The following is a 13,418-nucleotide window of genomic DNA, read 5'->3' as shown; positions in this document are numbered from 1 at the left end:
TCTGGGTTACGATTCTTGGTGGGCACTTAAAGGGAACTTAAAAGTCCTGTTTGGGGACCCCACTTGCTGTTCACTTCAAATGAAAGCTTTTCATAAAAACAGAAAGGTAGTGGGGGCCCCTACATCCACATGGTATCTTGGGGTGCTCTTCAAAGAATCCTGGACTTGGACCACGTCACTTCACTGCCTCTGGCCTCCTTCGTTCATCTTATTAGAACAGGTGACTTCAGAAAGCTGGCCATCGTCCTCGGGACCGTGTGCGCTGAAGGGGTGTTCCATTTGTTGGGTTTCTCGAGAGTGATTCACCCTGTGTCCCAAAGCTGGCTTGGCCTTATGACATTAGTGACACAGGTGTGTTTGTTTGAGGAAACTTCGAAGGCTTTATCTGCATCAAGTCTGACAAAACATTTCCCATGGTCCGGCCAAGAGAGAACGAAGAGGACGGGCTTCACAATGCTCTAGTGAGACCAAGGACTTGGTGAGAAACACCTGATTTTGATTCTCAAATTCTAGGTGTTGAAATTGATTTAGTAAATTACAACTGGCATTTGTGTTATTATAGAATTATACAAATGGCTGGATGGATGAGGGGGTGCATAGATGGATAGATTGATACATGCATACTCGTGTAGCTGGCAGGCAGACAAATATATCAGATTGCCTTATAAAAATGATTTATTTCTGTGAGTCAGGGTCAAGAATGTTGGAAAACTGCTGACCTGGACCATTCATTGGCTTGGGAGAGGACCTGCTCTGGGGTTTTCCCAGGACTGGAAAGGCTGGGCTCGTTCGGAGCATATACGAAGCACTTTTTGCCCCCATTAGTCTCTTGACTGTTCGGCTTTTCAACAGAAAGAAAAGCTGCTCAGCCCATTGCACACCCTTCACAATTGCTGCACGCAGTCACCACCTCACACACACACACATATACACACACACATCGCCATGGTGACAGGAGTGCTATGCAATTTCCTGTCTTGTTTGGTCCGCCCTCTTATTGGGAAATGCTAACAATAAGTTGGTATGAGAGAACTTTCAATTCACCTTTTTGAGGGAATTCTGAGACTTTTCATGAATGGTTCATTCATTTCTTGAGAGCACGACTTTGTATTCAGCAAAGTTTGGGCTAATTTGTCATTTTAAATGAAACGGAAGGGCAGTCAGGTAAAACCTTCTGGCTCTGTTGCTAAAAACATTTATGCTGATGTTCTTAGCAGGTGAAATGATACTGATTGAGCTGGTCATAAAGGCTCGTTTTGACAAAATTAGTTCGATGGAGCAATCTACCCAGTTAGAATGAGTAGGTGATACAATATTGTTTGGGCAGCGCTGAAGTGGTGAATTGGGGCCTTAATGAGATTCGGAATCTCTGGGAAAGCGTCCAACCTGCTTTCAGAGACTTTGATCCATCTGCATAGAAATGCAGGGAGGTGTACTGACATCCCTCAGGAAGGTAATGCAAGGCCCCTCTCCAGATCCCAGACTTGGTTTCCCCGGGGCACTCTAACCTGGGCCGCCTCCCCGATCCTTCCCTAACCCTCGCCTGTCCCCCCCAAACCCTCATCCTCTGAAATACAGACTCACTTTCACATGCAGGATTAACTAGGTGGGAAAAGACAGCCAGAGAAAACGGCAGCTCCCCATGTATGAGCCCTTGTGAAATTGCCTGCCTTCCTAGTTATCTGCCGGCAACTTCCACTTAAGTGGCTGCATGAAATCACCTCAAGTCCCAGAGCATCTTCCTGATGTGTTCAGCTCCCAGAATCCACAGGGATGAGCACCCAGGACTAGAGCAAAACCCTTAGCATTTACAAGCCAAAGGGCTGCACTTGGAAGGAAAAGGGACAAGCTCTGGGTTTTTGCCTGGATCCCGACACTGGCATCAGCTCCTGGGGCTCATTAAAGGCTTTTCTGCCTGATTATAAGATTGTGAGACTGTGGTTTTGTGCTGCTGCGATCTTCCCCACCTGGTCTTTCCTCCCCGTCTCCACCCGGCTGAAACCCTGGGGGAGGAATAAACTGCTGGGTAGTGATAGTTCATTTTGTTTCTCGCTACCCAGGCATCCTTGCTGTGCATTTAGTTTGGGCGGAGGTTTGTGAATGAGAGGGGAAGAGAAACCAGTGTTCTTAGGCATCCTTTCAGGGACATCTATTGTTTTCCTCCTTCATTTATTTATTTACTTAGTTTTTATTTATTTATTTTTAGAGAGAGGGGAAGGGAGGGAGAAAGAGGGGGAGTGAAACATCAATGTGTGGTTGCCCGTAGCACACCCCCTACTGGGGACGTGATCTGCAACCCAAGCACGTGCCCTGACTGGGAATCAAACCTGTGATGTCTTGGTTTGCAGGCCCGTGCTCAATCTGCTGAGCCACACCAGCCAGGCCTTCATTTAATTATCAGTGATACTTAGTCAGCTTTTATTTATGAAAAAGAATTAAGTGTGTGTGTCTGTATGCACACAACACATGCCTTCTACACAGATAAAATTCAAGTCATTAATATTCATATGATGTCTAGAAACTTTGAAAACAATGAAAAATGAAAATGTAAAATTAATATTTGGTCTCTGTGATTTTAGTTCCTTATTTCTATTGTTACCAGAGTAAATCTTCTAACACACAAGTGTGATCACATTGCCCCCCTCCTTGTGGCTGCTTTGGTGGGAAGCCAAGTGACTCCATGGGGTCAGAGGGACAGGATTTGGGTCCTGGCTAATCCCCCCAGCCCTGTGTTCCCCATCTGTCCAGTGGGACGCATGTATCTGTTGCAGGGCCATGGTGTGAGTCACCCCAGGTGTCGTGTGTAAGGAGCCCGAGGTGATACTAGGCACACCATGAGCCTTCCAGCGAGCGTGCACTGCTCTGGTTCTGACCCATAATTAGGGGTTTCCTCTTGTGCACTGGGGGCACTGCCACGGCACCTGGTGTGCCACCTGATGTTGTAATGCATCCCCTTTCTCTGTCCTGTTTGCTTTCACGCCACCCACTCTCAGTGTGTTAGAAGGAGCCTGAAGAACCTATGAAACTAATCTCAGGCAGTTCAGCCATTTTTAAATGCCTCTGACCCACAGTGTAATGGGAGAGGGAGGCTGACGAAAAGACAGTTTGGTGTGTGTGTGGGGGAGACCGGGGTGTCTGGTTTTCCGTTTCTGCATTAGCATGGGAAACTGGGGACCAGCACATGTCCACACGTTCTCCAAAGGGACGGTGTTGCTTCACGAGCTGCCGTTCTCAGGGCCACCATGCGTCTGGGAATGAAAGCTCATGGGGCCCTCCGTCCCTTGCTGACCACGTAGCAGAGAGCAGCCGGATCCCTGTGGTTTGCCCTGGAATCAAGCAGGGACAGGCAGGCTTTAAAAATGAGGATTTGGCCTAACGCAAATCAAAATAAAAGAAGGCATGAATCAGGGACACTTTCGCCCACGGCTCTGCAGTCTGTTTTTATGATTACTGCTGCTGAGGGAGGCAAGTTGTGTAAAAGCGGCCTTTTGGAAGAGCTGGAGGCTGGCGAAGAAAAACAGCAGCCTGAGCCATTTCCCCGAGGGTCTGTGAGCACGGATTCTGTCGAATGTGCTGGTCTCAAATAACACTGGGCTCTTCACAGACACGTGTGGGAAGTACTGGGCGGCTGTACTCTAGAGAGAGGCCGAGAGTGAACCAGCGTGTATGGGCTGAGGAGATCTATGTCCAGGGTTGGAAGAGCATGGAGGTGGTCTGTGGGAGGGTGGGATGGCAGCTAAAGGGAACTGCCAGCTTTGTTCTGCTCCTAAATGATTGGGGTCTGGGGCGGGGGGTGGGGGTGAGGATTAAGTACCTAAATCACCATTTCCTGCCTGGTCGTGTTGGCTTTCTCTTGCTTCCCCGTCTTTCTGTTGCCAGGTCTGGTACCTCACATGTAAAAATGCTTGGATTTGGGAGGCTTGACTAGGGCTTGCAAGCCGTCTTTCCCCATGGCTGTACCCTCTGACCTGTTCTGTGAGCCTTTCACTTGACATTATCAAAGAAGGAAGAAGACTCTAGAAAAGGAAGCATTACAGTTGGCCAGGTCACTGTGGTTTGTCTTAGGAAATGAGTTCTTATCGTCTAGCAAGCTTGGGGCAGCCTTTTCTGCCACAGGCAAAATGTAACATCAATGGTTGGATGTGTGGGTCAGCAGCTCTTCATTAGGAAGGACCAATGAAACTGCCTCCTTGACCTTCAGTGTTGGTGCATTTCCCAAGCAACGTGGAAACATTGGAATCCACGGGATGGCACAGGGGTGCCCACCATGGGCGGCCACCATGGCGTCTCTGTTCGGATTGGGCTGCTTCCCTGGGCCTGCGCCTTCCCGACACTCTCTGAAAAGAGCCACACACAGAATCCTCCAAAACTCACTGCTATTTTCAGACTTGCCTCCGCTTAGCATAATTAGTCTCAATCACTACTCACAAGTGGGACGTCTAATCTGGGAAGACATACGTATTTTATTTGCCATAAACCGTCTTTTTTTGAGCTTCAAAAGGCCTACGTTCCAAAAATTCTACTGGGCTGTGCGCTCCTCTCTCAAGGGCTCGATAACCGCTTAGAGAAAATCCCGGAATGAATCAACTCTGTGTACGTCCCCAGGGGGTGGCGCTGCCTCCCTGCTCCCCCGGACTAGTCTCCCGAGGGACAGCGGGCTTCCTAGCGTGGCACCTGGTGAATGAAGAGAATGTCCTCTGCTGTATCTGAAACCTCCAACCCGTTGCCTACGCCAGTTTTTTAATGAAATTAATTCTTTTAGAGCCCATTCAAAAGTGAAGAATTCGTTGGCATTTGGTGCCCTCCCAGTGCCATGTAGCCGTCCCCGCTGTCCAGTCCCAGAACACTTCCATCGCCCACAAGCAGAAGCCAGTGCCGATAGAGCATCACCCCGCCCCTCCCTCCGCCAGCCCCTGCGGCCGCCAGCCAGCTTCCTGGCTCCACGGCTGTGCCCATTCTGCGCCTTTCGTGTATAGGAGGCCTTCGGCGTCTGGCTAGTTGACTCAGCGCAGGGTTTCAAGGCCCATCCCCGTTGGAGCAGCTGTGAGCTCGCTGTTCCTTCTCCGGGTTCAGTGCTGTGCTGGTGTGCGTCTGCACTCCCCCGCAGGGGCTGTTTGCGCCGTGTCCATCTCCCGGCTATTACATAGTGCTGCTGTGAACGCTCACGCGTGAGTGTCAGAGCCCTGTTTCCACTCCTCCGGAGCCTCGTTCACCCATTTTCTGCCTTCCTTGCAGACCCGCCCGTAGCGGTCCACAGGCCCCTGCGACCCTGGGGGCCCTGCTCCAACCTGCACTCTGCAGCGAAGCCCCGCAGCCTTTCTACATGCGGAGCGTGTTCACACCCTTCGCTGATTTTGAGAAGGCTCGCAGTGTATGTAGGGTGCAGGGTCCCTGCAGGGCGTGGAGGGCCCCCTGTGGCCAGGCCTCTGACGGCCGCTTTACGACCCCCTCACCACTCCGCCCCTCGCCCTCTGCGCTGCAGCCTTCTGCCCCTCAAACTCCCAGTGCTCCGTTCTGCATCACGGCCTTTGCACCTCCGCTATGGGGGGCGTGGTGCGCCGCCTCCATGGGACAGCCTGGTAGTCGGCCTCCAGTGAGTGTAGAAGACTTTGTAACAACGTGGCACGACTGTAAGTGGGAAGGCAGGGTACGGAAGTGTGTGTGTCCATACGACTGGATGGACCAACCGACATTCATGAAACCAGAGGAGAGAGGCTGCGAGGCGACTCACCCCCAGGGTTCTGCACTGAAATTCCCCTGCTTCTTATGCCTGACAGATGACCCTGCCCTGAGCTTGTCCTTACCCCACGACATAGGCCTCTATTTAAAGAGAAGGGAAAATGTACAAAATTATTACCAAGTCTAAGATTAAGCGTCTTATTACTCATCTAAGATTAAGAGTCTTAACACTCAAAACCTTGGAGAAGAAAACAACCTTTGGAAATGTCCCTGAAGGGACAACAAGGACAGTGACAAGGATGGTGGCCACATGGCAGTGTACAGTGGTCACACAGGGGTCCTGTGGCCCATATGTGTCTGTCCCTGTGCTGACTTCCATGTCCTCAAAATCTGCAGCTTCCCCTCACTCGCCGTTTTACAGTTTCCCTCACACACACAAAAGCGACCAAAAAGACGTTTTAATTGCCCTTGAAAGCCCCCTCACCCGCCTCACTTACTGTAACCACCTTGTTCAGGAAGTGTAATGAGTGACTGTTGGAAACGCTGGCGACCACGGTCTGCTGGCAGCAGTGCCCATGGGTGTTGCTGCCCTTGATAAGCTGGCTGTGGAGGCCGAGGGAGGTCTCCTGTGGCCTCTGACCTTCCTTACCACGTCAGGGATGTTTCACAAGGACCAACAGTCACCTAAATTTCTTCTGGTCCTCATGGAGGGGTGCGTGCGTGGAGCCAACCTGGAAGTGACTCGTGGGCTGTGAGTGCCTCGCTTCCCTCCTGGGGTGAAGACGACTGGGCCCAAGATCTGAGGGCGGCAGTGGCCTTACGGGTCTCCCCACCCGTGCTACCTGTCGGAGCGCCCTGGCCCCCCCCCAGGGGAGGCTGCAGTCTGCTGTGTGCCCAGGCCCCTGCAGCTGACACATGGGTGATGAAACTGACTTCAGCAGTGCAGTGGCTCTAGAGGTTTCAGCTCCCGAAAACCCCAAATCTGCAGTGCGTGTGGTGCCGTGAGCTCCTGTGAGTCGCTGGTACACCTTGTGTTCCGCAAGCCTCCTCTCCTAAGTGCATGGGAGCACAGGACACCGCCAGACCAGGCCTCTCATCCCGCCCAGCCCACTTGCTGGCACTGAGTGACCTGGCTGTGGTGCCCTTCAGGGCTGTCATTGGGATTAACGGTGACAGTCCTTGAAGAGAGCCCGGCAGCTCGGTGGCACTTAATAGATGTTGCTCCCTTTTCTCCCCACTCCTCCCTGCTCTGATTCCATTGTGGGTTCAGATGCAAACCTGGTCATAGAGTGCTGGCTGCCACTGTGTTCCTATTCTTGGATTTAGCCAAATTTAACCTGTTAAAATGACTACCTATTACACGTAAGCTCCTATTCCAACCTTCAGGTGGGTGGGGCTCAGGGGACATCAAGAAAGGCTGGTATCATCTTCTGTGGGAGTGGAGCCCACTCCCTATGTCTCAGGGGGCAGCCTTTGGACAGCTACCCCCATGCCTCATTGACGTAACCAGCTTCTTCCCGGAGTTCACACAGCACGTATCACAGAGGAGGAGGGAGAAAGGAGTGTCAGGGTTTGTGAGAATCTTGTGTTTCTTCTCCCATTTTTATGCTCCTCTTGCTACTGACTTTGAGGCCCCTTCTGGCCACACCGAAGAGTGGGGGGGATTTGGCTCTGCCGTCTGCCCAGCAGGGTGCGGGCAGGTAACGTCACCCCCTTTGGTCTGAAGCTAAAGAACAAGTGTAGACCCTGGTCATCCTTGTAACTTATCCCGGGAGAGAGAAGCCACATGGTGGGGTCCCCAGGGGATGTTCTTGGATTCATTCATCCCACAGATACTGGTGGCGTGCCCACTGGGAACCCTGCCTGGCCAGCCAGCTCCTTTCTGCCTAATCCCCTGGGGGCTGGCTGTGGAGAGCCAAGGTCAGGTGCTTTCGGGGGTGGGCTGGGCTGAAATGTTGTGTTCGTGTTGAATAAGGAAAGCTGCCTGGCCAGACTGCTGCTGCTCCACGGTGTGAAGGAAGGTTGAGTTCTAAGTCAGCAACATCTGGCCTTGCCTGGGGCTTCTCTGACTTCAGCTGAAAATGCTCGGGGAACTTGTCAGAGGCGCGCTCCTCAGCCGTAACCTTAGAGGTCCCAATTTGGTCGAGGATGGAGTTTGCAGATCTATGGTTTTATGGACAAGAACCACTGTGAGTCTGACAGAGGCAGGCAGTGGGTTAGCCCCCCGGGATTTTAGAAGCACAGGTGGTGTGGGGGAGGGGGAGCTTGGGAGGATTCAGGTGTGCGGGGCACCGTTACCTGGGAGACTGTTTCCAGCCACATACCCCTCCGCCTTTTCATTTCCACCCTGTGTACCCTGGCGAGCCATTGTGACTTAGGAGAGTACTATTTCTTCCTTCTGCTATGTGGGCGAAGCAGAAAATTTGAGAACCAGCTGTTCTACATAAAACAGCTCAGATGGGAGGGCTCTCAGAGGGTGCCTTTGTTTTCCTTGGAAATTTTCAGGAGGAAGGACCCAAGGGTTTGCTATGGTGGGCAGGCCCACCCCTTTGAGGTACAGGGCAGGAAACACACTTCCAGCTGTGTAACCTTGAACGTTAACTTGAACTTGGGCTTCACCCAAGCTTGTCCATCACCCTGGGACCCTGGGACAATGCAGATCCCAGTGCTGCAGGTCTGAGGTGGGCCTGAGGCCCAGCATTCTGAATGTACGCCTAGGCGTTGTAGATGCTCCGGGGACCACGCGCTGAGGAGGAGACCCTAAATAGCGCTCCCCTCCTCAGGCCTGCTGACAACTGCAGTGCACACCACCCTCTGAGTTACCGCACTAGCAACTCCTTTTTCAATCCCAGCAATAGAAGTCAATACCTACTGTAACCCGATGCTAACCACGAACCTTTGGGCATTCGATGCTTTCAGTCATCAACACTTTTCTCCTATAAATTATTCATAGTCCCCAAGCACATGAGAAATGCAGAAGACGGGGGTGGGGGTGGGGGTGCTGCGGGAGGGGCTGGAGAGCAGGGCTGCAGAAGCACAAATGCCGGCAGCCAGCGGTTTTAGGAATTACAGGCCCTTAGGTCTCCTAGAGTTTCCCTGGGAGGGAAAGGCTTTCACATATAAACCACAGCAAAAGGGGGCTGTCTTCCCTTCGTCCTCTAACATCGACTTAGAACTGGTGTCCGAGTCAGCTGGAAGGTCCACCCGGGGACCCTGGTACAGTGGGGCCCAGTGGGGCCTGGGGATTTGCAGGTTCAATGAATTCCCAGGTGACTTGGATCACACTCTGACCAGCACCCCTCGAGTCCCCAAAGGCCATCTCCGAGAATGTGAACACGGAAAACAGTGTTGTCCTGTGTCACCTCTGTTCACGGCCAGCCCTCCCCATCAAAGCGCCTTTGCCTGGGATAGGACTCTTTCAGCTGGGCTGGGACTTGAGGTGTGAATGGGGGAGTCACTTGTCTTCAGGTGTCAGAAGGTCCTGGGAAGGTGAGGAGAGTTGAGGTGGTTTCTGGCTGCCTGCAGGTGGCTGTCCCCGCCCAGTGAGTGGATGTCAGAGGCTGGGCATCAGAGGCTGGGCCTCCCTGACTGGCTGGTTGCCTGATCTCCCTGGGGGGCTTTTTAAAAACAGAGCTTCCCAGGTGCATGCTGGGAGATTCTCATGAGCAGCTGGGTACAAAGAACCCATGCGGAGTTGGAGGGGGGGAGAATGGTGCCGCCCAGGCGGGCAGCGGGGAACTGCTTTCCTTTGTAGAGATTCTCGGATTCTGCCCTAACGATTCCCCAGGGCAGCAATCGGGCCCTTTGTGAAGCACATTTTCTCTCTGGATCCCTAAAATTAAAGTCGATAAATTCCAGTTGTGTTTTCCAAAGTGCTTCATTTCCCATCCGAGAATGGCTGCTCGGGGCACCAGCTAGCCCGGGAGAGGCAGCAGGGCGAAGTTCCCACCGGAACCAGCATGGCCCACAGCCACTGGCACCAGCAGCACTGGTGGCCCCGCCCCAGGGAGAACACTTCCCAGGCAGACTGCAAGGCAGCTGGAAGTTGAGGCAGTGATTTGGATAATTCGCACCAAGGAGCAATTCCCCCCTTTGGTTTCTCCTGCATGACCTTGAGGAGTGTCTCAGTTGACCAGCAGACAGTTGAAGGGCATCACTGGGCACCTCGCTCTGTGCCAGGTGGGCTTTATGAAGGTGACTCGGGTGTAGGCCCTGCCTTACAGCGTCCTCTGCTGGGGAAAGGCACACCCGACCCATCTAACTGTAGAAGCAGCAGAACTCCTAGCTGCATAGTGATGCATAACTAAAGTGGCCTGCCCAACACGCCACCTGCCTGGCCCAGTCTCGCTTTCTCCGCAGTGCCTGTTGTGGTAGAAGTGATTGGCTGAGTCCTTGCTTGTGCTTCATCTCCCCTCTTGCTGTGTAAGCCCCATGAGGCCAAGGTGAGGCCAGTAGACTCTGGCATCTCTGAGCTCTGGGATGTGGGCCCCCCGGGAACCTGGGCAGGGGCAGGCTCTCTGCAGCTACAATCCCCAGAGGGGGCTGCCGGCTGACAGGTGGTGCATCAGCGTGGCCAGTGGGTCGATGGGCAGAGAGGCAGCTACAGGCCACAGCAGTGGGACTGGAGAACAGCAAGTGGGAGCTGCAGACGGATGGGACAGTAGAATCAATGGGCTGGGCCGGGTGGTGGGGAGGGGAGGTGGGGCGTGGTGGGAGAGGGACGCGGCCAAGCAGTTGGATGGATGCAACCACCAGCAAATGGGCAGGGGAGTGGGAGGGGAATAGGGTGACCCTTTGGAACCTGCTGTGTTTATGGTTCTATGGAAACCTTCAGATAGAATGGGGGCTCCAGTGGTGGAAATACAGTTCACAACATAGGGGGGAAATCTGAGCTTCAGGTCCCACTGGGGGAGGAGCCTTCGGGGCGGAGGTGGAGCTGAAGCTGGAGCTCTGGGGGGATCAGTTCAGGGCAGCTCGCTGCAGAGACAGCAGTGGTGCTCCCAGAAGGAAGGTGCACCCGATGCAGTGATCGAGGTGCCGAAAGCAAGGGACGAGTGGGCGTCCCCGGGAAAGGGTGGTACCAGCTGGTCGAGTGTCTCGAAAACTGAGCCCAAATCTGACAAATTCTTGGGGACCCTCCAAGGAACCAACCCCAAGCCCTAGCCAGGTGGCTCAGCTGGTTGGAGTGTCATCCTGTACACCAAAAGGTTGCTGCTTCAACCCCTGGTCAGGGCTTGCATGGGAGGCAACTGATTGATGTTTCTCTCTCTCTATCTTTGTCTTTCTCTCTCTCTCTTTCTCTCCCTCTCCCTTCCTGTTCTCTAAAATCAATAAATGTACCCTTGGATGAGGAATTTTAAAAAAGGAAGAAAGAAAAGAAGCAACCCTGAGAGGCTGCGTTGTGTTGAGGGCATGACTTAGAGGAGCTTTTTGGTCCCCTGTTTTTTGACGCCTCATTTTACGTTGCCGGTGTGGTTTTTGCCTCAGGTAACATCGCCCTGCGATGTTAGTTCCCACTCCGAGGCTCCCACTCCGAGTTAGTGGGACACACAGAAGCACTAAGAAGCCATCCACGGGGGCGGGGCTTTCTTCTCAGACGCAAACTGGGGTGAACAGTGGGGTGCTGCAGGGTGAAGCCAGGGGTGTGGGTGTCTGCACCACTCAGCTGAGCCCCGCCAACCCCGGGGGAAAGGCCACTGTATAGCGGTCTGTTTTCCTCTGCCTTTGATGCTGAGCTAGAGCCTGCTGGGACCTGCATCCACTGGGTCACAGGGGTACAAAGGATGCCGGCAGCTGGTTTTGAACTGTTTGTGCTGGAAGGCTACAAAGAGAATCGATTGCTACGAACTAAGGGTCCCCTGGTGATGATTGTACTTTTCATAGAGGGACGGTTTGCTTTCCAATTTATGGTCGTGGAATTTAGTCATCTGGGCCGATGAGTCAGGACCACTCACTGTCTGGCTCCTCGGGCTGCGCTGAGGTGGGACACACACCAACCACGTGTGCTCTGTCTTTGCAGTTCTGTATGGAGCTAAACCAGCCGATCCTGCCCAACATCCGCAAGTGGAAGGGGCCCCGGGGGTGCTGGAAGGCCGTGGTTGCCGACACGCCGTCAACGCCGCTCCAGAAGGTACCCTCATCTGCAGACTTATCTTACCCTGTTACTGAAGCATCCTTTCCCCTCCTCACATTTAACATTTTCCTTTGCCAACACCCTTGATGCAGTTTTGTCATCTTGCCCATCTTCGCCATTCACTTCAAAATGCCCCGGATTTGGGTCCATACTGAGACCGGGAATGGATGGCTGTCCAGGGTGAAAGGGGTGTTTGGGGTCCTGGGAGAAATCCTGTCGGGAGCCAGGGCAGCAAACAGGGTATTTCTATCCTTTGTCCTTATAATCTCTTCCCACCGTCTGCCTCGGCCAACCTGGTGGAGGAAGCCCAGCTTTCACTGACTGAGAGCTTCGCAGGCACCTAATCCCCACGTTCAGTGGTACAAACCGCATGTGTGGAAATGGTGCAGGTTTCCAGCAGGTTTCGATTTTGAATTTCCTTTCCTTGGTATCACCCGGGTGGCTGTCTGTACACATTTTCACTCTTACATGTCATATGCAGGATCAGTTTTTGCTCATCTGGAAAGTTCAATATCAGTGGCGTTTTAGATGTTAAAACAGACTTTTGGCAGTGAATCATGAACTAGACACTGTGTCACCACACAAGTTTCCTGTAAATGCAGATGTTATCATTTTATCTGGAATATGCCAAATGTGCTTAGAAGTGTATGTGCATTGTACTTATATGAGTGATACTGAGGTTTGGGGCTTTTAAACGATAACGTGTGCTGGGTTAAAAGTGTCCAGTCATCTATTGACTATACACTCTCTTTTTAGCTGCCACTCAGAAAACACGCTGTGAGGCTTACTTCTCTTGGTTTTATGTTGTAGATGGTTACTGTGGGTGGTGGCCTGGGTGCGGGCACGGTCGGCTGGGAGTAGAGCTGAGTCGGAACAGATCTAGTTTTCACCCCTCTGGCCCAGGGGATCCCTCCTCAGTCCACATGGGAGTCGCAGCTCCTTGCTTTGTCGCTGTTGAGTAGCACTTCACAGGCAGGCAGGTGCACGAGGCTCTTCTATTCCCTGTAACACTCTGTCATCATCCACTCAGCAAATCGTTGGAAAGGTCAGTGCACGCGCCAGGCACTGTTCGCCAGCTCCCCACCCCCGGCAAGGAAAGCAGACCCAGCAGCCCAGCCCTGCCTGTTTTCACTCTTTGTCAGCCCAGGGGTCCCGACCTGAGCCTTGTGGAGCCCCTCCTGCCAGGCTGGGAGCTCATATCCTGTTGGAGGGACAAGAGAGGAAACCCTACCCCAGGTTGGGGCATGGGGGCCATGGGACAGTAGCATGCGGTTGCAGCGAGGCCCGAGTTCAAGCCACTTCGACCTTTTGGCCTCAGCTCCCTTATCTGTGAAATGGGAACAGAGCCCCTTCCCTCCCTCACAAGATGACTGGATGATGTAAAAGATAGTGTGCCAAGGAATGTTTTATCCACAGAGCGTGGGAGGGGCCTGGGGGTGCCCAGAGGCAGCAGCCAGCCAGGCCATGTGGGGCTGGGGGCTCATGTGGCTCCAGCTGCCACAGCCCCCACCCCTGAGGGTGTGGGCCCAGTGAAGACAAGTCTCTTGGTTTCTCAAAAGATGCAAATATATCCATTTTTCATGTGAAATTTCCTGAATTTTAAATA

The 13,418-nt window shown here is 53.0% G+C and overlaps 1 protein-coding gene across 3 annotated transcripts in view; it reads left to right on the top strand.

The window, feature by feature from the left end:
• Nucleotides 1-13,418, top strand: part of EEPD1 (endonuclease/exonuclease/phosphatase family domain containing 1) — an 81,687-nt gene that overhangs the window by 59,674 nt on the left and 8,595 nt on the right. For 2 of the 3 annotated variants that reach the window (XM_037041144.1, XM_037041143.1), the window contains exon 4: nucleotides 11,699-11,809. The exons of the other annotated variant lie outside the window; for it this stretch is intronic. In XM_037041144.1, the coding sequence (XP_036897039.1) occupies nucleotides 11,699-11,809 (111 nt within the window). The remainder of the gene's footprint in view (nucleotides 1-11,698; nucleotides 11,810-13,418) is intronic. 3 annotated transcript variants of the gene reach the window in all.

The sequence above is a fragment of the Sturnira hondurensis genome, unplaced genomic scaffold (assembly GCF_014824575.4).
Source record: "Sturnira hondurensis isolate 20B ecotype Veracruz unplaced genomic scaffold, ASM1482457v3 Scaffold0002840, whole genome shotgun sequence".
NCBI classification, from domain to species: domain Eukaryota; kingdom Metazoa; phylum Chordata; class Mammalia; order Chiroptera; family Phyllostomidae; genus Sturnira; species Sturnira hondurensis.
The sequence above is the reverse complement of the archived record's forward strand: the minus strand, read 5'-3'. Positions and strand labels throughout refer to the sequence as shown.